At 43.2% G+C, this 26,718-nt stretch overlaps 1 protein-coding gene and 1 long non-coding RNA gene across 5 annotated transcripts in view; both read left to right on the top strand.

Annotated features, from left to right (window-relative positions):
* The window catches only part of LOC308580037, a 93,636-nt gene that overhangs the window by 58,484 nt on the left and 8,434 nt on the right, over positions 1-26,718 (top strand). The window lies entirely within an intron of this gene.
* LARP1 (La ribonucleoprotein 1, translational regulator) overlaps positions 1-26,718 on the top strand; it is a 68,842-nt gene that overhangs the window by 33,690 nt on the left and 8,434 nt on the right. The window contains exons 2-18 of one of the 4 annotated variants that reach the window (XM_081181109.1): positions 2,117-2,178; positions 5,826-5,891; positions 10,645-10,816; positions 11,174-11,314; positions 11,716-11,868; positions 12,491-12,653; positions 14,785-14,929; positions 15,450-15,624; positions 17,574-17,743; positions 19,047-19,400; positions 22,173-22,296; positions 23,105-23,310; positions 23,448-23,554; positions 23,842-23,993; positions 25,150-25,294; positions 25,530-25,639; positions 26,190-26,317. In XM_081181109.1, coding sequence (XP_081037235.1) covers positions 2,117-2,178; positions 5,826-5,891; positions 10,645-10,816; positions 11,174-11,314; positions 11,716-11,868; positions 12,491-12,653; positions 14,785-14,929; positions 15,450-15,624; positions 17,574-17,743; positions 19,047-19,400; positions 22,173-22,296; positions 23,105-23,310; positions 23,448-23,554; positions 23,842-23,993; positions 25,150-25,294; positions 25,530-25,639; positions 26,190-26,317 — 2,573 coding nt within the window. Of the gene's footprint in view, positions 1-2,116; positions 2,179-5,825; positions 5,892-10,641; positions 10,817-11,173; positions 11,315-11,715; positions 11,869-12,490; positions 12,654-14,784; positions 14,930-15,449; positions 15,625-17,573; positions 17,744-19,046; positions 19,401-22,172; positions 22,297-23,104; positions 23,311-23,447; positions 23,555-23,841; positions 23,994-25,149; positions 25,295-25,529; positions 25,640-26,189; positions 26,318-26,718 lie in introns of all 4 variants that reach the window. The other 3 variants (XM_081181108.1, XM_081181111.1, XM_081181110.1) reach the window with 3 other exon arrangements.

Here is a 26,718-nt window from a genome sequence, read left to right as displayed (position 1 = left end):
CAGTGGAAATGTTAATGAACTTTAATTAGTATAACTGTTTCTTCATGTGTAGAGTAGCACTTTCCTAGCTGCCTATGAAAATCCACATAAACATGTTGTGGAAGGAAAAGCTATATATGCTGAATTTGTATAAAACCAAGCCATGAGAATTACTAGAGTGTCAAGTTCTATGTTGTAAACAACTTTTAAATGAACAGTAACACTGCAGTGAAAAAATGAGCAACGGTAGCAGTGTTGGTCTGTAAGAAACAAACCCTCCAAAATCCATAGTTGGGCAGTACTTTTATTGCTCCAGTGAAGGTATTGTTCAGCTGTGGGTTTTAGCATTCTTTCTCCCTCTACACTAGATTCTCCCAGCAGCAGTACTGCATATAGCTGTTCCTGATCTGTAACTAGAGACTTTTGTATGGTACAAAGTCAAAATAGCAATTTATTTTTCATGCACTGGTCTTTTCTGATTTAGTTTATTTGTTGCAGGTTAAAATTGGCGGGACTAGCCCATGTGTACATGGGGGTAGGGGTTGCTGAAATCTGCTATGTGGACATTTTAATCACCCTACACAGACACCCCGGCAAAAATACCCCCTTTATGGTTGGATGTGCTGAATAGCAATAGAGCTGGCTTTAATTTGAGTGCTTTGAAGGGTATCAGGATACTGAACAAAAAGCCAGTGCCAGCCTCCCCACTTGCATGCCCTTCTCAAATTTGCCTTCCCTGCTTCCAGTTCCAGGGCCATAGCCAATCACTAAGAAACACAGGAGTGATGTTCCTCAGCTATGGTCTCATTTCATGCATACAATAATAGAAGCATTTCTGCTCAACAATGTAATTTTTAGTAGCGTTAAGTATCTATGCTAATTCAGATCTTTTAGCTGACATCCTGCTTTTGGAAAGCCTGGAAGTGAGTTCCCTTTTTCACTTTAAAAAATTGCCTTCTGTCCATGAGATGCATATTGTGGATAATGTTGGCAGTCTATACACTATCCCTTCATTAGCACATGTTGCATACTAGGATTCTTACAGCAATGGTGATTTTGTGCTTCTATCAAAGTTCAGGAGAGACTCTGGTATCATTGTGCCTAAAATCTTTCTCAGCATTGGTTGCTGATCCACAAAAAAGTGTTGGGCCACAGTAAGCTTCTTACCAACCTCCCCCCCCCCCCCCCCGTTGGATGAACAAAACAAAACTGTATGCTCCCTGTATAAGGATGTATTTCTGAAGACCCATAGACAACCCAAATACTGGGAAAACCATAGTAAGGGAATGTAATAGAAGCTGGCAGGAGAGTTTGGGAGAGTACTCTGCAACTTGCTGTTTTCTGGCTTCTACGCAGCTAACTTTTGCCCTGCTTTGGTGGGGAAGCCTGCTTATTTTGAGATTTTGATTTAAAGGTAGTTGCTTCTGATACGTTTTGTTGCTGCTGCTGTTGTATTCAGCAACTTTAGGGGATTTAAATTCTTGGTCTCGTGGATTATTTTACTAGTGAAAGAAAGGTATTCTCCCAATTTGGCATTGTCCGGCTACTGGGATACTCTGTCACACCCTCCTCTAGGGGGCAGGCTCCTCTGAAGAAAGAATTGAGAGAAGGTAGGAAGCACTGCCTACTCCTGGGTAGTAGGCAATACCTCCTACTTCCTCCCAAGAGTTGGCATTTTTCTTCCTTTGCAGTGAATGGACACAGCAGGTTCACAGCCTGGCTTTGGGAGCCAGTTCTAGCTGGTAATAACTCCTCTTCATGCCAGGCTTGAAAACATAGGTATTGCCTATGGGTGGGTGAGAACCATTTGAAGATAATGCTGACCATTTACTCTCAGATGGAACACTGAGCGTTTTCTGGGTACAGAGTGCTTAGAGCAATCTATTAAGAAGGGGGGGGGGGAATCTCAGTAGAGTCATGGCTCTACATATTGAATTTGAATATCATGTTTCAATCTACTGATCTTCCCAGTAGTTATGGAAGAGAGACTTGATTTTCTTAGAGACTGACCTGGTCGTTCCTTGGAAGGTAGATGAATGTTAAGTGTAATTGCATGGAGTGATACAATAGGGACTAAAAACCGCTTCAGTGACCAACTTAGCATATTAATTTTTTGGCTTTTCTTCCCTCTCACTAGAGCATTCAACCCCAGCCAAGGTGGTGAAAGCTGCAAATCCAAGGCAACGTAAAGGAAGCAAGGCAAGTACTAATGTTCATATTTGTGAATACTCCATGAAGTGTGGGAAGAGGTGGAATGTGACACTCAGTTGTGTATCAGAATGAATTTGTGGGACTGTTTCAGTTTTATTATGTGGGTCAACTGTGGTTCTCAGAGCTATCTTGCTTGAGGTTTCTTGACAAAACTTGAAGGCAGCTTTAGGGGTCTTTATTTTTTGTTTCTAACTTTCATGATCAGCACCTTTTGAGTGTATCTGTTCTTAGGCTTTCCTTGCTTGTGCACCATCAGTACTTGTGCACCTGTTCTGTGCTTGTGGCATTTAGTGGTCTGCAAGTACATGTCTTAATCTGTGTGCAGCTGCTGGTGAGTGGATGATTCAGTCTTACGACAGGAGATTTATCTGGAAAGCCTTTTGCAAATACGTTTTCAGCTTTGACTCAATTTGCCTGTTACTGGTTTGGTAACAAACAACTCCTGTTAACTCTTTTTGGGAAGATGTGCCAACATCCTTCCCACCCTCCATCATTGGCTGGTTTCTTTAACCCTCTGGGCTTCTCTGCTGTTTATTCCTTGACCATCAGTACAATAGGTTGCCTTCTGCTACACTTGGTGCCCATGGAGCAGTTTTAGTCTGTGGTAAAAATGCTTCAGTCTGCAATGCTGCACATCAGAAAAACTGATGTTTGCTTGTTGAAGTTGCATGTCTGGTTTTAGCTACTATACCTGTACCGAGTAGGCTTGGGTTTATGCTGCTGTTTTTTTCTGGGCACTAGAGACTGCATTATAAGAGCAGACCTGTTGAATCAGACCAGAGACCCATCCTGTTCTGCACAGTGGCAAACTAGATGTTTATGGTATGTCCATAAGCAGGATGTGAGGGCAATAGCACATTCCTGGTGCTGAATGCAATCTTTGGCCCTGGAGGCCAACAATACTAGCATCTAGGTTTAACTTCATCCCACCATTAATTTATCCAATTCCCCATTAAAGCAAAAGATGGGGTGTGACTACTTAAATAGTCCCCTCAGGCACACGCACCAGAGATCCACTGCAGCATTTTGTTACAGGGGGCCCTCTTTGTGATAACAAATTAATAACAAAAATAGTTTCCCTAGTATAACAAAAGTAGTTTCCCTTGTATGTTTGCTATGGGTGGTAGGCAATAAAGTTTCATTATTAATGAAATGCCTTCCTTCCTAAAAGTGTGCTCTCGTGTTGTTCTTGTCCAGCTTCATTTGGCCTCTCTGCAACCTTTTTGCTTACTTTATATGTAGTTTTTAAGGGGACTTGACACCTTACATGCAGGTTCTGTTCCAAATTTTAGAGAGGTCTTTAAGGTGACATAATTCAGGCTAGATCAGAAGAAATCTCAATGGAATATCAAGGGTTAGAAAATGAAAACAGCTGGAAGCAGGATATGCCATTGATTTGATCTGCAGTCACAGGCGCTGCTAGAGGGCAAAGCTCAAGATGTGCTTGCAAATCAAGAGGCTCTGCTAATTTAAGCTCAGTCAGTCATGGCAAAGTTCATTGAATTATAACATTTATGTGCCATCCGGTATTCCTAGGCATAGACTGTGATGTTTAATGAATAAAAATATTACTGTTTGAAAACATAATGGCAGTAATGCAGCAAGCAACCTTGGCTCAGTAAGGGAAAGAGCTGGTGATGGTTAACTTTATGCAGCCAATTTTGCAAAACAAAAAATGCCGTGTCATGTGTAAGGCTAGCAAAATCTTCCCCGTGTAAGACTAATCCATTGTACAATATCATGCAACTTCCCCTATCTTGTAAGGATATCATTGCTTGCTATTTCCTCCTTTTTCTAGTGACTGAATTCCTTCTTCCCATACTTACTTGGGAAGCAGCATCTGTCCTTCCTCAAACCTGCTTCTCTTTCCACATCCCATATCCCCATCCACATAAGAAGAATAAAGTCAACCTTTTTTTAAAAGCAAGCCTATAGTATAAGTCAGTTTTATCTTAAGGTGATGTTGCAAGGTGCAGACAGTGTGGAGAAACAGATGCACAAATGACTTGGAGATCCACTTAATTATTCCAGGGCAGCTGGAATTATTCCAGGAGAAGATACAAATGCTCCTTGCATGTGCATCTGTTGAGCTTGTGTGTATTTGCTGAAATGCACACACAGGAATATGTGTGAGGCACTTGCATATCTTCTTTTGGCTCTTTCTAAAATATGTGAAACTGCTTTTAGGCCCCAGTTGAAGTATCCTTACAAGGCAAGAAATGTGGGCCAAATCGATTAGGATTGGCCTTTGAGATTTCTCCTTATTGTATGTATGAGATTCTTGTCATTTAAACCCCAAATATCACTATTTCTGTTTATTTATTTAATTTTGTTTTTTGTTTATTTGCAACATTTAAAAATATGCCCTCTACTGATTTTTAAAGGTGTGAAAAATGCATTTGAAAACCAAAATTAACATAAAATACAGCAACAACCATATAATCTAGACTACAGTCACAGAGCAATAAAGCCACTAAGCAGCAGCAACAGAAAAATGAAGTGCTAACAATACCCAATGTACCTCATCTCTCCTGAAAGGCCAGGATGAAAAGGTGCATCTTCAGTTGCCATTTAAAAGAAAACTGTGTTGAGGTGAGACACATCTCAGAGGGGATGTAATTCCATAAATGTTGGTTACCATAGACCTCATTAGGTGTGGGAGCTCCCAAAAGGGTTTCCCCAGAAGATTTTAAAGACCAGGCCTGTTGGTATGAGATGAAGTGTATTTTCAGATATTTGAGTCCAAGTCATTTAGAACTTTGAATCTTGCCATTCACACCTTAAATTGGGCCCAGAAGATAATCGGCAACCATTGCAGTTGTTTCAAAATAGGTGTTTTATGTGAATGGCTAGCCACACCCCCAGAATTAATTATCGTCCCAACCTTTCGTAGCACCTGTGTTGCTAGTGTAAACAATGTTCACTAGGTGGCACTGTGTTTGCAATGACAACATTTAGTCATGCCTTAATTGCTGAAACTGAATTGAAGCCCCTCCTTCCATTGCATTTTAAGGAGGAACACAAAACTGTGGAAACTGCAGCATTGAAATGTGTCAGGAACAGTTTAGATGACAAGAGAACAAGAATTTAAAGAAGGCAGATTAAATGTACCCAGCAGTGCTGCAGCAGACACACCTGCTCTTTTTTAAAAGTGTTTTACGCAGTTTTAATTTCTAAATGCTTGTGTACATTTGTATTGCACAAAATTCTTGATATAAATAGTCTTAAGAATTACTCTCTCTGGCAATTGGTGTCACAGGGTAACAAAGTCAAAGATTAATGGGCCTCTAGAGAATGGGTTGCCTTCCAAAGTTGGATTGCAGCTTCCAACAGCCCAGCCAACATAGCCAATGGTCAGGGATGGGGGGAGTTGTAGTCCAACGACGCCTCAAGAGCATCATGCTAGCTACCCCTTCTCTAGAGAATGTAAGATTAGGCGCTGCCCATTTACTGTACTCTGTCATGGCCTCTGAAATGTAGTTCACCATGAAAAAGGACGGAAATAGTAGGTGCTTAATATGGATTTTTAAAGGAGGTGAAAAGTTCTCCTGCTGGAGAAATACTGCAGTTTTACAAAGAGGAACTCCTTGTTATATGATACTCTGTTGATTTGATATCTCTGCTTGTTTTACTAGGTTGGTGACTTTGGGGATGCCACAAACTGGCCAACACCAGGAGAAATAGCTCACAAGAGTGTCCAGGTAAAACACCCATTCTGACTTGAGAAGGAAGGTGCTTCTGTTCTTTGGCATGATTGCGGATGACTAGGGTTCCTGAACAAATAGTGTTCTGTGCAAAAGCAAAGGATTCCATGGGCCTTTGGGAATTTCCTTGTAGTGAAGTGGCTTGCTATGATGGTAGCACTACAATCCTATTCATGTCTACCGAGCAGGAAGTCCCATTAAGTTACCGTATTTTTCGCCCCATAGGACGCACCCAATTTTTTTGGGGGGGGATTTAAAAAAAATTATTCCCCCCCCCAGGCACGGGGGAAGCCCGAGCTTCCCCCGACCCCAGCCCCCAGAACAGCCTGCTGTCAGCAAGCCTAGGGAGCCGCGCCGGTCTCCCCAGGCTTGCGGAGAGCTGCACAAAACCCGGGCGTGCTCTTCAGCGCGCCCCAGGCTTTGGAATGCAGGCAGCTCTGCGCAACCCTTGAGAGCCTGGCGCGAAGTCTCGCCGGGCTCCCTGGGGTTGCGCAGAGCTTTCTGAAGCCTGGAGAGTGAGAGGGGTCGGTGCGCACCAACCCCTCTCGCTCACCAGGCTTCAGCGAAAGCCTGCATTCGCCCCATAGGACGCACACACATTTCCCCTTCATTTTTGGAGGGGGGAAAGTGCGTCCTATAGGGCGAAAAATACGGTAAATGAGACCTACTCTAGGTAACTGTGTTGAATTGCAGCCTTGATATATATCTTTCTTATGCCTAGGCACCACTGTGAAAGTTTGTCTAGTTTAGAAGTAAGGTTTTTAAAAAAGGTTTTTAGAGTCAGGGTTATATCCAACTAAGTGATTGTGTGAGCAGAACAACTTCTTGCACAGTGGAACCTCCTATTCTCTGTGTGTTCCCACAGCCCAAAAACTACTCTTGGCGGTTCCCTCATCCCTCTAGAGCAGATTTGGGGATGATGCAGGGGGAGGAGAGAAGAGGGGGTTGTGTTGCAGTGACTAAGTGGGATACAACCCAGAATAACTTTAGGCTTAAATTTCTGCAGTGCATCAGGATTAACATTTGCACCCTTCTATAAATGCAGTGCCTATTTAGTGTTCCTTAAATTCTGCCCGTTAAATAAAAGCTGAGAAGTATATATAGAGTAAGAAATCCCTTCAGATTATTGTGTGTGTGTGTTGAAAGGGAAGTAAAAGGGTGGTAAGAACTATGTCCCCTTACACCCAGTAACGAAAATCGAGAAAAATGGGGGGTTGGGGGGGGCGGGAATGGTGCCTTAATTGCCTCCAAAGATCGGTGATCCCTCAATTTACTGTTTGAAAGTGTTTATTGGATGCAATAAATCACATAATTATGAAAGCTCAATTAAAATGGTGGTTTAATGTACACACAGATAGATAAACATACAATATCCATAGTTGATGGAAAGAGGTAGAAGTAAATAAAACAGGTTACATTGCTGTGCTTAAAATGAATCGGCATTTTGGAAGCGGGCTTTATACTCATACAAAATTATTTCAGTAACCAACAGTCCCTGTTAGGTAAAGGCAGTCGTTTATGTAACCTGAACCTAAGCCTACTTAGTTTCAGGGCTTTAAAGTAGTGGCTAACACTTTTTATTGGGGCTGGGAATGCACTGGTAACCAGTTCATCTAATACAAAATTGGTATAATGGGTTCTGATCTTGTGACCCCCTGGACAACCACATCCCATACTAGTTGAAGCACCTGTGCTGTCTTCAAAGACAGTTCTGTATGTAGGACACATTACAGTAGTCCAATCCATATATCATTTGTTGTTGTTTAGTCGTTTAGTTGTGTCCGACTCTTCGTGACCCCATGGACCAGAGCACGCCAGGCACTCCTGTCTTCCACTGCCTCCCGCAGTTTGGTCAGACTCATGTTTGTAGCTTCAAGAACACTGTCCAACCATCTCATCCTCTGTCGTCCCCTTCTCCTTGTGCCCTCCATCTTTCCCAACATCAGGGTCTTTTCCAGGGAGTCTTCTCTTCTCATGAGGTGGCCAGAGTATTGGAGCCTCAGCTTCAGGATCTGTCCTTCCAGTGAGCACTCAGGGCTGTTTTCCTTAAGAATGGATAGGTTTGATCTTCTTGCAGTCCATGGGACTCTCAAGAGTCTCCTCCAGCACCATAATTCAAAAGCATCAATTCTTGGCGATCAGCCTTCTTTATGGTCCAGCTCTCACTTCCATACATCACTACTGGGAAGACCATGGCTTTAACTATACGGACCTTTGTTGGTAAGGTGATCCATGGCAGTGATCCATGAAGGGGCCATATATCATATAGGTGGATAAATTAGGTGAAGTCTGATCTCTCCATATAGGGCCACAGTTGGTGTACCGTACTAAGCTGGTAAAAGGTATTCCTGAGTACCATCAGGACCTGAACAGCAAGGAATCTAGCAGCACCCCCAAACTGGGAACTTGATTCTTTAGGAGGCGTGCAATCTCATCATGGACAGGTTGAACACCTCTGTTCAAGACTTCCAGATTCCTACCCACAACACCTCCATCTTGTTTGGATTAAGCTGCTGCTCAGTCTTCTTCCTGATCCATCCTCAAAAGGTCTTCAAGCCTACTCACTGAAGGTTGTTGTTTTTTTAATAAAAAAGATACAGCAAATCAGTTACAAAGCAAGTTAAAGAATAACCCTTTGTTCAGTGGGCAAAGTGTCACTTTTCAATGCCAGATTCTCAATTGCTGGGAATTTACCACTGTCTCTGCTTCTGTTAAGTGGAGAAAGCCAACTTTCCTTTGGCTGATGTTGTGATAGCAGAATTGCAACATGGTGCTTTGTATAAAATGACAAAGATTAAAGGGTGTATTTTCTTTTTCCAGGGAATTCCCATTCTCTCCACAGCATTTATTTATCTAGTTCTTCTTAGTCCTTGAAAGTGATTTTCAGTTTGGTTTTGCAGGTGGACCAATTTTCTGCATTTTCTCCTTGAACTTTAGTTTGGTGCTGCATAAGCTGCCCAGATAAGTTGGTTATTGGATGGCATATACAGTGGTACCTCGGGTTACATACGCTTCAGGTTACAGACTCCGCTAACCCAGAAGTTCAGCTTCAGGTTAAGAACTTTGCTTCAGGATGAGAACAGAAATCGGGCTCCAGCGGCAGCAGGAGGCCCCATTAGCTTAAGTGATGCTTCAGGTTAAGAACAGTTTCAGATTAAGAACGGACCTCCGGAACGAATTAAGTACTTAACCCAAGGTACCACTGTAAATATTCCTGACAATTTGTTTAAAAACACAGTGGAAGCACCAGGAAGCAAATAGGGTTCAAATTGTGGTATAAATTCCAATTCTTCCTATTCTTCCAATTCTTCCTATGCATGAGCACAAACTGACCCGCCACTGATAAAGTTCAGAAAGAAAGAAAGAACAATTAGTTTACCTATCAGGTAAGCTACAATTTTCTAGGAGTCACATTCCATCCCCTTCTTTGTTGTGCTCTTCCTGCTGAGTGCTTCCTTGTTGTTGCAAACCCTACAGCATTGAGCTATTTGAACAACCCCCAGTATACTTACTAAAAATATTCAAGTTCATCTCCTTTAAAAGAAAAAAGTGCTATATTTTTAAAGATTAAATTAAAGGAAGGCAAGAATATACTTACTTTTACCCCCCCCCCCCCCAAAAAAAAACCCCGCACGTGCACACATATGCAAAAATGTGTTTTTGTTCGATTTTACCTGTACATTCTTACTGTTACTTTCATGTGGTGTACCAACATGCCATAAATTAAAGTGATATTCCCCTACCATGAGCGTATTTGGTCAAGTATGCCTAAAGATGTATGCATGGGTGAATGTTTGAAGGGGTGAAGAAGTGTGGAAACATGAGAATTCATGCTGCGGCACAGAGTCTGTTGTTTCCCCCCATATTGCTGAGAGTTCAGTTTGAGCAACACTTTTTGGGGGTGCTAAATCTCTGCTTAGGAGAAAGCCAGGAATAGCTCATTACAGATCCCAGGCAGATGATTTCCTTTTAGGGTTTCCCTGCCCACTATGCTCCCTAGCTCAGCGGTGCTATTCTGGGACATCAGCTTGGAGCCCATTCTAAAATCTGGCCACAACGGAGAAGGTAAATTTACCAAGCCTTCAGGCAAACCTGGGATTGTTCTTACGAGGGGATGAAGCAGGTGGGCTGGTTAGCACCAAGCCAGGCTTCTGGAGCCAGTGCCTTGTCTGCTGTATGGCTTTATGGTGGGTGGGATAAGCACTCAAAGAGGGACACAGCACAGATGCAGAAGTGCTTAAAGCATACTTCTATTTTTGGGCTTCCCTCCCCTTTGGCAGTAGCTTTCCAGCATCATTATCTCTTGTCAGCCAGCCCCTTCTCTGGGTCTGGTGTCCTGCCCTGTCTTCATTCACCAAACTTACCATGTCTGGTTTCTGTATCATTCAGAAATCATTGGGACTCATTCTGCAGTGCATGTGCCTGAAGTACTCACTTGCCTTCTAATTTGACTAAAGTCTTGCTCTTGTAACCTTCTTAACTTTGGAACATGCTGCTCCTATATAACTATGCAATAACTACTTCGGCTTGAAGTCGTGCTTTATCAAGAAGTTATTGCTCATGAATTGGAGCTCTCTCTTGTTCTTGGTTTCTAGGCTCTTCAGGTGGGCTCATAAGAGTGATTGTGAATGCAAGTGTGATTGTGAGCACACCAGGAAGCTAAATGAACTTGCTGTGTCAGTTGTGATCCGCCTTTGCTCAACCGCCATTTTGATTCCCAGCTTGCATGTCTGATTGTCATTTTCAGCAGCTGCCACACAAGCCTCAATCTCTCCGGAAGGTTCCTATTAAGAAAAACATGAAGGAGCAGGAGAAAGGGGAAGGGAGCGATGGTAAAGAGAACATGAAAGCCCGGTCAGATGAATCGGGGGAGGAGAAGAATGGAGATGATGACAACCAGAAATCAGCTCAGAAGAAGAAGGGTGAGAAGAAACTTATTTGAAAGTGCTGAAGCACAGTGGTCTGGGATCTCAGGGACTTCATCAAGCTGATGCCCTCCAGATGCTTTGGATTACAACTCTTATCAGGCCCAGCTGTGCTAACTGGGACCGATGGGAGTTGTGGTTTCAAACTTCTGAAGGGCACAACATTGGTAAAGGCTGACGTTTGGTATGTCCAAGGTATGATCCGGCAGAACTTTTATTATGTTCTTTACACTTTTTGCTGGCTAAGGTCAGTTATGAAGACCTGAATGATGTGCCTTCTCCCCTTGTGCCTTCCTGGGTGAGATGTTTTGTACTTATAAAGATTTGTAACAGCCGGTCCTTGATGCCTTGCAGGTAGCAGACACAAATGGGTCCCTCTGCAAATAGACATGAAGTCTGAGGTACCAAGAGACAAAACAGCTTCTCGCAACAACAGACAGAATGATCAGCACCGGCACCCTTCCAACAACCGAAGTGACTCAAAAGGTATTTTTGGTAATGTATTTTTTAATTATATTTTTCGTAATGCTCAGGCTGTCATGTTCCTTCAGCTCTTTCATAGGGTAGGCTTCTAATTTCCATGTGGGCTGCAGCATAGCCTCAAAGGCTTAGCAGTTTGACTGGGAGTTCCCTTACAAGTAGATGAGTGCATGCTACTGATACTTCTGAGTGGTGGTGGTGGTGTTGACTCTTTTTAAAAAATCAAAATAATTTCCCAACTGAATTCTTACATACTTCATTCAAGGAACTGGTTTGTTCTCTGGCTAAGCCTCTGTCATTGTCTGCATAACGTGTATGAGGGAGATAGAATCCACTAGCCCTCCATGATTCAACCAGCATCTCCCAAGCATTTCACAGCTCTTAGGGGTATGCTCATCTCTAATATTCTCTTTCAGGTTGGCATCTGGATAACAAACATGAACGAACTTGGCCTGACCATGATGAAACCTCTAGTGTCAAGAGTGAGGGAGCAACTGTGCGTGGTTCCTTCCGGGGCAGAGGCCGTGGTCGGGGACGAGGGAGAGGGCGAGGAAGAGGAGGTACTCGCTGTACGTATAAGACCGTAATATTTTTTATAATTGTGGCTTTGTGTGCAGGATGTGGTTGATGCTATAGATAAAGAGCTGGCAGACAACAAATTTCTTTTCCCACTTGGAATATCAATGGCTAGGGATCAACTGCATTGTTTTGGCTGGACTGTGACCCAGCACAGTTTGAGTAGATGCACTAAAATAAATGTGCCATTAAAGAGCATTGTTCATGTTTGTGTAAATTTTGTGTAAATTACTGCCACTGGAAATGCAACCATACTAGCTAACTGAGTATTTTGAACTAAAAAGCTACTACACTAAGAAAACAGACTTTTTATAGATTCTCGAATATGTATTACAAATATAATAGTCATTCAAGAAGTGGCCAGTGTGAACCTCTGCTATTATATAGTGCAACTTTGTTTTGCTTGACCAGTGCTAGATGCACATTTTCTGTGGATCTTGCATTGCAATTCTGTTTAAAATGGTCTTTCCAAAAGAAAACGTCAATGCCTTTTCCAGTTCCTAAATTAGGCTGCTGCAAGCCTGGTTCTCCTAATCTGTGGATATTGACAGCGTAGAGTGGTCTTTGAAAAGTTGAGGTCTTAAGAAATTTCCTTTTGCTTCTTCCCCCCTGCAGCTCACTTTGATTATCAGTACGGTTACCGGAAATTTGATGGCTCTGATGGCTCACGCACTCAGAAATACACCAGTAATATCACTTACTATTTTGACAACATCAGTAGCACTGAGCTGTACAGTGTTGACCAAGAGTTGCTCAAGGACTACATCAAACGGCAGATGTAAGTGTCGGTTTTGATTTTAGGAGTAGCTAACCAAACAGTTTTTGCCTTTTGAAGAGTTGTACCTAGTTTCATACCTTTTGTAGTAAATTAAAAGTTGGGAGTTGTGCTTGCAAAGACAATGGTCTTCATCCTGATTCTTGCTGTTCTACAAAGTAAAAGTAGATAGAATGGGGATTCTTGTATCGTCATCACAGCCTATAAACACAGCTGTTTATAACAGGGTGGCCAATTGGAAATATGCAAGATTTTTGCTGGCCCCTGAATCAACGGTGGCAGTCTCTGTAGCCATGCCCTGCACTTACAGTTAAGACTCTAGCAGGAAAAATGAGCAGCCTTTAACATAAATTGCCTCTTTGGAAACATATCATTGTACTTGATGCCAGCTAATGCCTCTGTTGAATCAGTGGTAGTAGTGCCTGCTTCCTAGAAAAGGAAAGCTTGCCTTTTGGTGGAAGTTGCACCCTACACCTTCAGCATCTGCACTCTGTCCTAATGTGTAGAGGAAGAGAATGAATCACCTTTTTCATGCATTGAGAGCTGGTAGAATTGAGATTGGCTGCCCTGAGGAAACTCATAGCCTTGCTTTCCCCTTCAAGGGATAGCCTGGACTCCCTGGGCACTGCATAGCTAAACAGAGATGTCCCTAAGTGTTTGGTTCCCACAGACTTCAGAAGTTGGCAGCCCATTAGTTAGAGCATGACATGCAAGTTGGACTACTTACCAAATCCTGGAACAGCTGAATTCAGGATTTGCGTCCTTCAGGTGTTATTTTTTATTAGAATGTCATTCAGCTTCTTTTACTCATGCAGAATTAGCTTAGTTTGGGCTAGTTTTATTTGAAACTAGAGAAGAAAGGAGGCAATGAGTTTTCTTCTGCCCACATGAATACATTCTGCAGGGCTGAATCAATATTTTTATTAGTATTCAGGGGATTTTCTGCTGCTTGTTTTATATTTTATTGTTGATATTAAAGGATTCTGTTAGAATCTTTTAAAATGATAGATGTATTAATGTGTGTTAGATTATGTTGTTAAATGTTGCAGTTTGTTGTTCAAATGGTTTTAATTATTGTATTTCATACTGGGGAAAATAATCCTGAAAGGGGGCCTAAAAATATTGAAAATACAGTAAAATATATATATATACTTATTCATGTGGACATTTCTTGAGCTATGGTCCTGGAATTTTCCCCATAGCATCCAGTGCTGAAAGAAAGCTTGGGTATTACTGTCTTTTTCGCTCTATAAGACACACTTTTTCCCTCCTAAAAAGCAAGGGAAAATGTGTGTGCGTCTTATGGAGCAAATGAAGCTCCGTGCGGCTCTTGCGGACTTTTCCCCAGGATGGAGAAGGGACTGACGCAGCCATTCAGTCCCTTCTCCTTCCTCAGGGAAAAGCCCCCAAGAGCAGCGCGCTCTTTGAAGAGTGAGCGGCTTCTGCGGGCTTTTGCGGGAGGTGGGGAATACTCCCAGAGCTTGTCGGGGCTGGTGGGGGAAGCCCGGGCTTCCCCCGCCAGCCCCAATAAGCTCCTGAGCAGCTCTGGGGTAGCCTACGAAGCCTCTGCAGGGCAGCGGGGTGAAGGCTCGCTGCTGCCCTGCGGAGGCTTGGCAGGCTATCCCAGAAGCCAGAACAGCTAGAGAGAGCGCTGCGCAGTGCTCCCTCTAGCTGTTTTAGCTTCTGCCTCAGCAGCGAAAAGCCTCCGCAGGGCAGCGGGGAGCCTTCATCCCGCTGCCCTGCGGAGGCTTCACGCGGCTATCCCTGGCTTTTGCAGGAGGTCATTGATGGGCTGCCCTTCTCCCTCCTCGGGGAAAAGCCCCCAAGAGCCACACACACACTCCACGCGGCTCTGTAAAGGGAGCGCTGAGAGCCTGGGATGCATGCAGGCTCTGCTCAGCACTTCCTTTAAATAATATTTTTTTTCTTGAATTCACCCTCTAGAAACTAGGTGCACCTTATGATCAGGTGCGCCTTATGGAGCGAAAAATACGGTACCTATTTTTGTAAAGTATTAGTAAACAGAAAGAGGGGTGGAATTTTCAGGAGGTCAGAGGTATTTATTCTGTTAAGTGTTACTTGGTGCGTGTGTGTGTGTGTGTTTGTTTCATCGTCTACTATTTGCTGTGTTCAGAGAGTACTACTTCAGTGTTGACAACTTGGAACGAGATTTTTTCCTGAGGCGGAAAATGGATACAGAAGGCTTTCTTCCCATCACTCTGATTGCCAGTTTCCACCGGGTGCAGGCCTTGACTACAGATGTTGGCCTCATAATTAAGGTAAAAAATTACCCTGTGTTTCTTATTTGGGCTACTTGTAGTGGAATGCTGGGCAATCAAGACTGAAATGCGCTTTTCAGACCCTTGGGCATGTCCTGATATACCTCAGAGCAAGATGATCAAACAGAGTGGCAAATGTCTAAGCAGACTTGTGTTCTTTGCAGTTATGCAAAAGATAGTTCATGCATTCTGCCAACTGCATGCTTGCAGTTTTCAGGATGCAGTTGCATTTTGAAGACTGAGGCTTTAAATAGCTGTAAAACAGGGCTTGCAGCTCTGTTCTGCATTGATATTATTTGCATACTTCTGCTGGGATTTCTCTGTCTGCACAATCAAGGGTGTTAGAGAACTTTTTTTGTAAACAAACAATGGTCTGGAGAAAAAGGAAGGTGAAACTTTATATGCAGTATTAAATATATGTCTCTGTTTCTGTGGGGAGTAGGGAGAGGGTATGTGGGAGGAAGAGAAGGGAGAAGGGTATCTTACTTTAGTATTAATGCTGACAGTGATTGTTTTTCAGGCATTGAAAGACAGCAAAGTGGTAGAGATTGTGGATCAGAAAATCAGGAGAAAGGAAGAACCAGAAAAATGGCCTTTACCTGGCCCTCCCATGACAGACTATGCACAGACTGACTTCTCTCAGCTCATCAACTGCCCAGAGTTTGTGCCCAGGCAAAGCTTCCAAAAGGAAACAGGTCTGTTGATAGTGTTTTAGAAACTCTATCCAAGCAGTTTTATTTGTGTTGGTGGTGATGAATTTGAGAGCAGGACACCATTATGTATCTTGTATAATGGTTAGCAAAACTTCAGCTTTGCTTAACTAACACGTGCACACAAAGTTGACTGCACTGTTCTATCAAGAGTTTCTTGAACATGTAATGTGTACATCCTGTTTTTTAGTTCTCAAATGTTTTGGCTCCTGAACGACTGAAACCCGGAAGTGACTGTTCCGGTTTTCGAAAGTTCTTTTGGAAGCCGAACATCCGATGGGGCTTCCGATTGGCTGCAGCCAATCAGAAGCCGCACTTTGGAAGCCGAACGGACTTCCGGAACTGATTCTGTTTGACTTCCAAGGTACGACTGTATTGCTATCCAGTCATGTAGATAATGGGTGATCTCAATCCATTAGGAGACAGATTCTTCTAAGAAAAATAATGTCTGATTCCCTTTGTGCTGGCTTTGAGAGCTTCTTGGAAATATAATTGATCAAGATCTTGAAAGGTACAGCCCTATGCCTCACACTCAAGTTGAGTGTGTTGTGTGTTGCTGAGCAGGCATTGTGTTCTGTTTTGTTCTTGGTGTATGCCTGATGAGCACAGTATTGGCCAGCAAAGCTGTTTTAAATGGTGAAGGGAATATTAAATACTAGTCCCCAAGGTAAAGAGGAGGAACCTTAGGCAGCTCGCTGTGGCCAGTTGACAAAATAATTTGCCAATAAAATTGCTTATATCTGAGCTGAATCTATAGCTCAGCAGTTCCCAACCTTTCTGGGGTTATGTACCCCTGTGGGAATCTGATGAAAACTATGGAACGCCTCCCCAGAAAAATACACATACACACAAAACAACTTATTTTTTGCATTGGAATTTTTGTATGTTACTGGTTCACCCCCTGAAGCCCTCCATCAACCACCTAGGGGTTCCATGGACCTCCACAGGTTAAGAACACCTGATCTAAGACGTCTGCTATTTTAGTGACTTAAATATTGAGCTTGAGGATGTGGGCAAATTGCTTTGAAGATTGAGACCAACCACTTGCGTTTTAAATCCATATACATCTTCGCTGAGTAAAAGTGCTAGAGGAGGGCTGGCTGTTTGGATTGCAGAGACTGTTAATGCTTCTCTGGATGAGAGCTGCTTTCTAACTCCATTAAAGGAAACAGTTGTAAGGTTTTTATTGACAAAGCCCCCCTTGGATACCACCACTCTTGGTAGTTATTGGTTAGTCTAACTTAATTTCTGGTGCTCATTTTTTCTGACCATTAAAATTGCACTTCCTTTCAGTTGATTTCTAGGTCCAGATAAAGGTGCTGGCTAATAACTGTAACACCTTAAGTGACTTGGGGCCAGGATATTTCAACAGCTTCTGTATGAACCTGCCCATCAGTTTACAGTAATCTTTAGCATAGCTCTTCCATGTATTGCACCACCAAGGCAGGTGCGCTAGGTGGAGATACAAGCATTTGTTGTTGTTATAGCGCTCTCATTTTTTAACTCCTTCCCAAGGATGGTTAGAATGGCCCCTTCTGTGTTGTGCTTCAGGCAGGTGGTGAAAACATTTTATATATTTCTAGCATTCTTCCCTGTAGAGAAATGGGAGTCTCAGCTGGTGAAAGGAAAGCCACTGAATATCATAATTAGCCAGGGAAGGCTCAGGCAAAAATTCTAAGCATCATATAATAGAACCAACAATTTTTCATGAGTGCTTAATACAAATTAAGTAGAAAATATGTAAATAGCCAAAGCTCTTCCACTCATCTCAAATGTTCATGATAGCTCTGTAAAGGGAGGTGAAAGTTGCCACCCGTACTCGGTTGCAAAGCACATGCTATTCACAGCACCGGGCTTATCCTTGTGGGTGTTTTGTAAAGGGCTGTTGCCTGCATGTACAGATATTTATCTTTTACTAAAATACCATGTTACAGAATCTGCTCCTGGGTCTCCCCGCTCTGCTAGTCCTGTGCCAACGAAGACAGAGGAAGTTAGTAATCTGAAGACAATGCCCAAAGGCCTTTCTGCCAGCCTGCCAGACTTGGACTCTGAAGCATGGATTGAAGTGAAGAAGAGGCCTAGGCCTTCTCCAATCAGACCCAAGGTAGTTGGTGAATTACCTTAGCTGACATCCTCATGTATGTCAGTCCTACAAATGGACACATTTAATGCTGGGCAGAAGACATAGGAGGTTCTAGAACAGAGGTCAGCAAACCTCTTCATCAGGGGGCCAGTCCACTGTCCCTCAGACCTTGTGGGGGGCCAGACTATATTTGAAAGATAGAAATACCCTGCAAGCCGGTCCTGCAGCTGCCTCTGGACCTGGAGGAGGAACACACACTGCATGTGCTCAGGAGCACGTCTCAGCACCACCCGCTCACCAGCATTGTTGACAAGCAGCAGCTGTTCCATCAGCCTGTCCCTGTGGAGCTCCCAGGCCGTATGCACCACATGCTGTGGCCCATCGTCCGAGGCCAGGTCTGTGGGCAGGCAGCGCATGCAGAGCGCCAGGCAGGCAGTATGCAGCTCATCCTCCAGCTCGGCTGTGGAGCATGCCACCAGCAGCAGCGCTGAGCCAGGCACAGGGCCAGCATGCGCGCCAAGCTCCAGCTGAAGCCCCACGATGCGCCCGTCACAATGCCCATGGCACGGCTCAGACCTGCCGCCCGCCCGCCCGCCTCTCCATCCATGGCCGCGCCAGATTTACCTCAGTGTGTGCGTGGCGAGGCTTCGGATTGGCTGCAGGAACTTCCAATCTGAAGCCGCGCCAGCGTCACTGCCCGCCCAGAGGCGTCCGCGGCTTCTTTTCAAGGAAATGCCACACCGGTTTAGCTCAGTGCGGGGACTGACTGAGCGGGCGGCAGGGTCTGCAAGCTGGATTTACGAGCCTGGTGGGCCGCATCCGGCCCCCGGGCCATAGTTGCCGACCCCTGTTCTAGAGCGTTTATGTGGCACTTTCTCCCCTTAGTTGTGTCAAGGGAGATGGTGTTTCTGCTCTTTCCCAAAAGAGTTATTCCTTCACACAAACTACATCATAATTCCATCTATCCTTTTTCTGTAATTTGTACTATTGAATTTTGTGAGGTTTAGATGCTGGTTCACGTCTCTTGGAGTTATAGCTGTCCAGGGTTCTACTTTAAGGCCCCAAGGCTGGTTTGCTATGCTTGAAGGATGAGCATCTATGGAAGGTTTGCTGTGCCTGGAGGATCATGATGGGTGGAAGATGGTCATATGGTGGGCTGGGCTTTATGTGACTAGGGTGTGTTTGGTTTGTTAGGCGTTGACCTTTGTTTTGAGGTTGAACCTTTGCCTGTCTTGTTTTGCTGCATAGGATCCCCTAGATAAGTCTTCTGTGATCAGTGTCCCAGCAGCTTCTGTCTTAACAGCATTATCTATTTTGAAACCAGAAACCAGAAGAATCCAAAACGCCAGTGAAGCAGAAAGATCAGGATGAACCTGAGGAGCTGGACTTCATGTTTGATGAGGAGATGGAACAGATGGATGGCCGAAAAAACACCTTTACAGATTGGTCAGATGAGGATTCAGACTACGAAATTGATGACAGAGACGTGAATAAGATTTTGATTGTAACACAGACACCCCCTTATCTACGCCGGCATCCGGGGGGAGATAGAACGGGCAACCACACATCCAGGGCGAAGATGAGCTCAGAGTTGGCTAAGGTGATCAATGATGGGCTGTACTACTATGAGCAGGACCTGTGGACAGAGCAGTTTGAGCCAGAGTACTCTCAGATAAAGGTGAGAACCAGGGGTGCACCACCTTAGCGCAAACAAAAATGGTTGTGTTCTGAGAGCGGGAAAAGGAGTTGTGTGTACTGTGTCTTGATCATATTTTTAGTTCAATTTTCACAATTTATGAGATAATATTACTTGTGCCTTGCGCAAAAAGTATTAAATCACTTGCCAACCCACCTATATGTAACTGAGTTGGGAGCATTGCAAGCAGTGGATCTGACAAGCATCTGTTTGCCCTTGGAACATGACTAACATGCAAGTTGCCTCTGCTACCTTTTTCTGCTTCCTTTGTGTGGAAGTGACTGATGAAAGTAGAATTGGAACCAGCAGTCATTAACTATGTTCCTATATGCTTGTATCTTGAGTATGAAAGTATTGTTCAGTTTCTTTTATTGTATCTTTTTCAATATATGTATAATATATGATAACCCTGGTTATGGATTCCAAACAATAAGTACCACCACCTATTTGTAAGGAGTCTTCACACTACGTAATTGTTTCCTTCCACCTTGCATCACACCCATGCCTTGCTTTTTTGTTACTTAGGCCTAGTTTTAAAGATGATTCTGGACTTGCTGAAAAATAATACATGTGCAGTTTTGACAATGTGTTGTTTAGAATCTGAATTGACAGTACTTGTGCATGCCATGTTATCATGCTTGCATTGCAGGCTTTCTGGTTCCTGACAAACTAACATGTTTTGGCATACTCTGTTTATATACTTCTGAGTATGTGTAGTACCAAACAGGTAATATTCTCCCCTCCCAAACATTTCTGATGTATTGTTTAAACTGGCCCTTAATTTTCAGCTTTTATGCTGCCATTGTGCTTGCAACCTATTATGCCTCAAATGCTTTCACGTGCTGTCTTGTCTTCCTCTCTGGAGCAATTGCTTTTAAGACTTTCTGTTGTGCTGTTGTCTCATCTTCTCTTGCTTGGGATGGTGAATTTTGGCAAAGCTGACTTTTTAGGTGCAAAATTCTATGACTGTAGTCCATAGGCACATACTGGATAAGGACTTTGTCTCCTCAACCCCTTGCAGTTTTATGCCACTTGTTTGTTAAGACTTTATTTGAACCCTGCTCGTTCTAGCTCTGGAATCTGTATTCACTCAGTGAAACAGTGCCTCTGAGCACATGCCAAATGCCATTCACTTTTCCACTGAGTAATCCGGGTAAGGAAGAAGGGCTTTAAGGCTTACCAGCCAGCGGATTGTGGTGCCTCTTATTTTCAGAAATGAATAGCTACCAGAGGTAATTGCTCAGCTGCTTCCCAGAGGGAGTTCTTGCAACATTTGAGAGCATACAAAGATCAGCTACTAAACACAGATCTACAACTTAAATATGCAGTCCTTATTAAGGCTTGTCTTGGATGATCTGGTGGCAGATGTTTGAGATGGGAACATAGAGTTGCTGCTGAAGGAACTGCAGCTGTTCAGTGCTGGCTGCAGCAAATCAGAGAATCCTTCTGTATTTCCTACTTGCGGGCGGGCTTTACAAAAAGATGTTCAGGACCAAGCATACTATACATTTTGCTTCTTGCTTCACAGAGAGGAATTATGTTAGGTATGGCTGCCTAAGGAGGCTTTGTGGAGCATTTACAGATTACTAGAAGGTGTTTCCTAAAGTGCAATTTGAAATTGCAAGTTACCGTAACTACAGGCCTCACTGGCCTGTGGGTGCAAGACCTTCTTGTAAATGAAAAACATGGGAGAGAAATATGCAGAACCATCTCTCCTCCTCTGGCTCAACTTCCCATAATTGATTGCTCTTGCCCCACTTTCCCTGTTCTGGCTCTGGCTGTGTATGCACACCAGACTTTTAAAACACATGGTTTCTCCCACACAGAATCCTGAGAACCAGTTTGTTGTGGGTGCTGGGAATTGGAGCTGTGGGGGAGGGGTAAACTATAGTTCCCAGAATTTTTTAGGCTAAGCCATGTACTTTAAATGTAGGGTGTGGTACTGGAAGTGAGCTGGAAATACAGAGGAGTAGTAGAAATAACAGCCCGAGGGAGGGCTAGGCTGTGCGCTCCTTTTACGAAAATAAAAATGTGTCTACCATCTCCATACCTATTTTGGCTTGGTTATGCTTACCAAACTCTGCACATGGGGGTCTGTATTTCTGAGTCGTAATGAATCCTCCTACAGGCAATGACTTGTGCTCATTCAAAGCCCACACAAGTTGCTGCAACTCGGAAGTGGTCTCAAAAAGTGGTGGCGCATAACAGAGCAGACTTGCATGTGCTCCACAGATGTGCGCAGGGCAGAAATGCAACCTCTGCACAAAACGGTTGTTGTCTGTATATTCTCTATATATTCTTAAGTCAACTCAATATACAGTGGCCTCTAGTATGTCTGAGTTCCACGTATAATTATTTCTAATCTGCACCCCGTTTTTATTGTTGGGTCTCAGCTGACCGACTGGTTTTCTCCATGACTGGGATTGTTAATGAAAGCTTTGTCTCCTGATGAAGAAAGCTTTGCCTCAGAAGAAGTTTTGTGTGATGTGGGTGGCTGTTTCACCAGATTTTTTTTAAAAGTTGCAACCATCTAGTGGACTCGCTTGTAGATTTTGTCACACTTGAAACTGGTGCATTGTTCTTTAACACATGTAGCCTGTGATTTGTCATTTCCTGGAGTGGTGGGTGGGGAGGGAAAAAACAAGGAATAATAATCTATATTTTATTTTATTTATTTATTATTATTATTATGTATCCTACCACCTCCAGATATGTGTTTCATTTCTCTGTGATTCCTTCTTCCCCCAAATGCAGCAAGAAGTAGAGAACTTCAAGAAAGTCAATATGATCAGCCGAGAACAGTTTGACACTTTGACTCCTGAGCCTCCCATTGATCCAAATCAGGAAGTTCCTCCAGGACCACCAAGGTTCCAACAAGGTAGGAGACAAAACCCTTTGCAGAATGCTTGGCATTATCATTTCACTTACAGGAGGGTCTCGTCCAATAACACTTCCAACCATTTAAGTTACATTTCCATATTCTTTTTTCTGCTCTGTTATTCCAGAGTTTGGATGTGTTAAGTCTAGCAACTAGAATTACTTCAGAGTTGTGAGATTTGCAGTTGGTGCCCCAAAACTGAGGGAACATTTATTGAGGATAAATGTAAATATTTAATTGGGACTGTAAAGATTTAATTGAGAATGAAATATAAAAACCGGTTTGTATTTTGTGTGTGTGTGTGTGTGTGTGTGTTGATACTGTGTTTTAATGTTGTATCTATGTATATATTGTACAGGAAGTGTGCGTGTGTGTATATATGTATATATTTCAGTGGTTCATATGACCATGCTGGTTAAAATAACAACAAATAGGAAGTTAGTCTAGTATGTTTCTTATCTTTACAGTCCTTATCCATCGTTTTGGTGGTGCTTTTATTTTTTATTTTTAAAGCACTCCCTGCCCCCCCCCCCGGAAACTTATTTACTATAATCAGTGCTATTTTTCTAGAAAAAGAGGTGCCAGAACTCACCATGAACTTCCTCCCTTGTTCTCTTACAATGGTTATGGCGCCCACCTGAGAGGTGCCAGAACTGAATTCCAGTGAATTCCGGCTGGAAATAAAGCCCTGACTATAATTTATTTTCCCGTGCGGCAGGTTATTAAGAGTCAGAAAGAAGTGTGTTTATGTGGATGTAGGACATATATGCAGGAGAAGCTATAGAGATTTTGGTGTTGTTTTTTTTAGTTCCTACAGATGCTCTGGCAAATAAGCTCTTTGGTGTGCCAGAGCCTTCAACCATTGCCCGATCTTTGCCAACAACTGTGCCAGAATCCCCAAACTATCGCAATGCCAGGACTCCCAGGACTCCTCGCACACCTCAACTGAAAGACCCAACACAGACGCCCCGTTTTTACCCAGTGGTTAAGGAAGGCAGGTTGATAGATGCCAAGGTAAGTCTTGCATACCAAAAGCTTTGCCTGTGCCAAATGCATGTGATTATGCTCAGTGTATTTGGGATTCTTCTTGACTTGGAGACCGTAAGAAATACCAGTCTCCATTATGTCAACTGAGCCCTTGCTTCTTACAGACGCCCCGGAAGAGGAAGACACGGCACAGTTCAAATCCTCCAATGGAATGTCATGTTGGTTGGGTGATGGATTCCCGGGAGCATAGACCTCGAACTGCATCCATAAGGTACTACAAAGACAGGCAGTTGATAATTCTCAGTGAAGTTTTAAAACAGGTGGCAGGGGGGGCATTAGATACAGATGAAAACAGATTTATTTTTTAAAAGTTCTGTTTTTTTCACCCCCCTTCTCCATATTAACTTAGTTTTCAGCATTTTCTCAGAAACATGCTTGCAGTCAGAGAAAATCCCCTTCTGAAGTTTAGTTGAACCTTATGTCATTTCTGTAGCCTTCTGAATCCTTCAGTAACGCTTCTGAGTGCTTCTCTGACTCAAGTGTTTTCTCCTTGCTCAGTTCCAGCCCCTCAGAAGGCACACCAGCCATTGGCAGCTATGGCTGCACTCCACAATCCTTGCCCAAGTTCCAGCACCCCTCCCATGAACTCCTCAAGGAGAATGGCTTCACACAACATGTCTACCACAAGTATCGCCGGCGCTGCCTTAATGGTGAGTTGTATAGATACACTTGAAGTTGTCTAGATGCTTGGCTTTTATGCAGGCCTTGATAGCAGTCAAGCTGGTGCTGAAGACAGCAATCATTTTTCTTAGTACAGTCAACTCGTAACTTAACTCATGCAATTTCAGCTTTATGCAGCTGGAAGCCTGCCAGTTGAAATCACACAAATTAAATGCACAGAAGGCAGGGAGCTTGAAAGCTTTTTGTGCAGGGTTTCCCAATGTGAGAGTAACTTTTAAGCGCTCTGCCTTGCTCTGAAAGGCTCTTGTGAGATCTTGTGTGGCTGTCCAAGATCTTGTGAGAGCCTCCTGCAGCCTGGAAGGGCCGGGGGCATGGAGGATGACCTGTTTGGCATGCTGGCTCCAGAAGGTAAGATTGCTTATGCAGGAGCGATTTCAAGGGGTTATTCTGACTATGCCCACTACCCCCAGAACGTAACCCATGCGTAAGATGCGAGTTGACTGTAAGGCAAATGCTAGAACTGTGTGTTTATGATATAGTACACTTCCTGAATGGGAATGATAGACTCACCAGAGCAGGAATAGCTGGTGCTCCTCTAGCAAAATGTGAGCAGATAATCAGATGGCATCCAAAACTTGCATTCTTGGGTCTGTTTTGCATCACACTGTCCGGTGCTGAATTTAGCTGCTTTTCAGCATTTCTGAAGAAGTTTAGTGATCTGTGAGCAGCACATCTGCATGATCTACAGCAGGCATGGACTCTAGTAATCTGGAGGAAGGACATCTGTGTTCTACACAGTTCTGTGACAAGAATGTGACTGAGTTGGTTATATTATATGATGTTTGAAGCCTTGCAAATCTAGTTTCTCCTTAATTTTAAAGCCATTCTATTTCCGGTAGTCATAGGATAGTTTCAAAGGTAGCTAGTCTTTGCTCCTTGCAGAATGATGACGTAGACTAAAGGAATGTCTACATATACCTGACTCCAATATGGAAAAGGATCGGGCATTCCCTGTGCTAAGGAATAAATAGAATACCAGTGGGTTTTTTTGCTTGAAAGGGGGGATACTACAATGGAATCATGGAGAACCAGGGGATTTTATGATCCCCACTTTCAGGACAGGATGCAGTGTTTTAATTTGGGTGTACCATAAGCTGGTTCTTATGAGGTTTGCCTCTTTCCCAGAGCGGAAGCGACTGGGCATTGGTCAGTCCCAGGAGATGAATACGCTCTTCAGATTCTGGTCGTTTTTCCTTCGTGATCATTTCAACAAGAAAATGTACGAAGAGTTCAAGCAGTTGGCCTTGGAAGATGCAAAGGAAGGGTACAGGTGTGTCTTCAGAGCACCACCATAAGGTGGCTTGCATATTAAAGGATGGAAAGGAGAAATGTGGGCTAGCTTAAATGGGTGAATATGGGGGAGCCCTTGTCTTCTGCAGGAAACATGAGATGTGTAATTTATCGGGACTTAATCAGGAAGAGAAATGCAGCGTGGAAGGCTCTTGGGGAGGAAAAGGGCACGGTTGGAGGCAAATGTTGATGAGGTGGATGTCATGGTCTTGCAGGTATGGACTGGAGTGCCTTTTCAGATATTATAGCTATGGACTGGAGAAGAAATTCCGACTTGACATATTTAAGGATTTCCAAGAAGAAACTATAAAAGATTATGAAGCTGGTAAGTGGGGGGTCTGACTGGCTGGTATTCCAGGGGCTTCCTTCTGTGCCATTGCGGTGGCAGTGATCTGTGAGGAATGATGCCTTGAATCGTTCAGCCTGTCTTTCGACTAAAAACATTCTTCTGTGATTCCAGACCCCTAATATAATGGGGGTTCTGAGGACATTGCGTGGTATCCAAATCTTTATTAAAGGATCTTGAACATGTTACAGCAACCTGTCTTGTGGGGACATGATCACCCTTCTTGCTTTTAGAGAAGTCTCCCTTCCAGCAAAGGACTGGCACATTTCTTGATCCTCTTCTTTCCCTTCAGCACCACTGCTTCTAGCACTGTTTAGATACTGTTAACGTGCAGCAATTTGTAGTTGCAGAAGAGTTCGATTCTGACATTTGGCTAGATTGCCGTTGTTTATTCATTCCAGCTTTTTACCGAAACTTGATAGTTACAGCTTTCCTCCTTTTCCCTTCCACTGTTGCTAAATGAGAGATTTTGGAAACTTCTTTGATGACAGGGTCTGACTTGTGTCTGTTTTGCTCCTTGTCTTAATAGGGCAGCTTTATGGGCTTGAAAAGTTTTGGGCCTTCTTAAAATATTCCAAAGCCAAAAACTTGGACATTGATTGCAAATTGCAAGAATACCTCAGCAAATTCCGACGCCTTGAAGACTTCCGAGTGGATGTAAGTAGAAGTAACTGTTTCTTGTAGTTTTCTACTAGACACTTGTAATGGATGCATCTTGTAGACCTGCAGGGGTCCATGTATCTTTTAAACAAAAGTTTACCTTAAATTCAGGTGTACAAAAAAATATAATCTCAACTTTGATAATCACATAAACAATGCAATATCTCAGTAAAGCCACCTATTTAAATCTGCTTAAAAGTTAGTTTGTCAGTTAATAAACATTTTCTGAACCCTCAATTTTTATATTTATAACTATTTATGTATCAAATAGTTATTGTGCCTATCCTTTAGCACAGAATGCATATTTAAATGCACACATTTTACAACTCATTATAAAATAAGTGTGAAATTTGAAGGATATTTGTGTTTTAATCAGTATATTGATCTATGAGGTGTGA

Source organism: Podarcis bocagei (genome assembly GCF_964188305.1).
Source record: "Podarcis bocagei genome assembly, chromosome: 2".
NCBI lineage: Eukaryota > Metazoa > Chordata > Lepidosauria > Squamata > Lacertidae > Podarcis > Podarcis bocagei.
The sequence above is the reverse complement of the archived record's forward strand: the minus strand, read 5'-3'. Positions and strand labels throughout refer to the sequence as shown.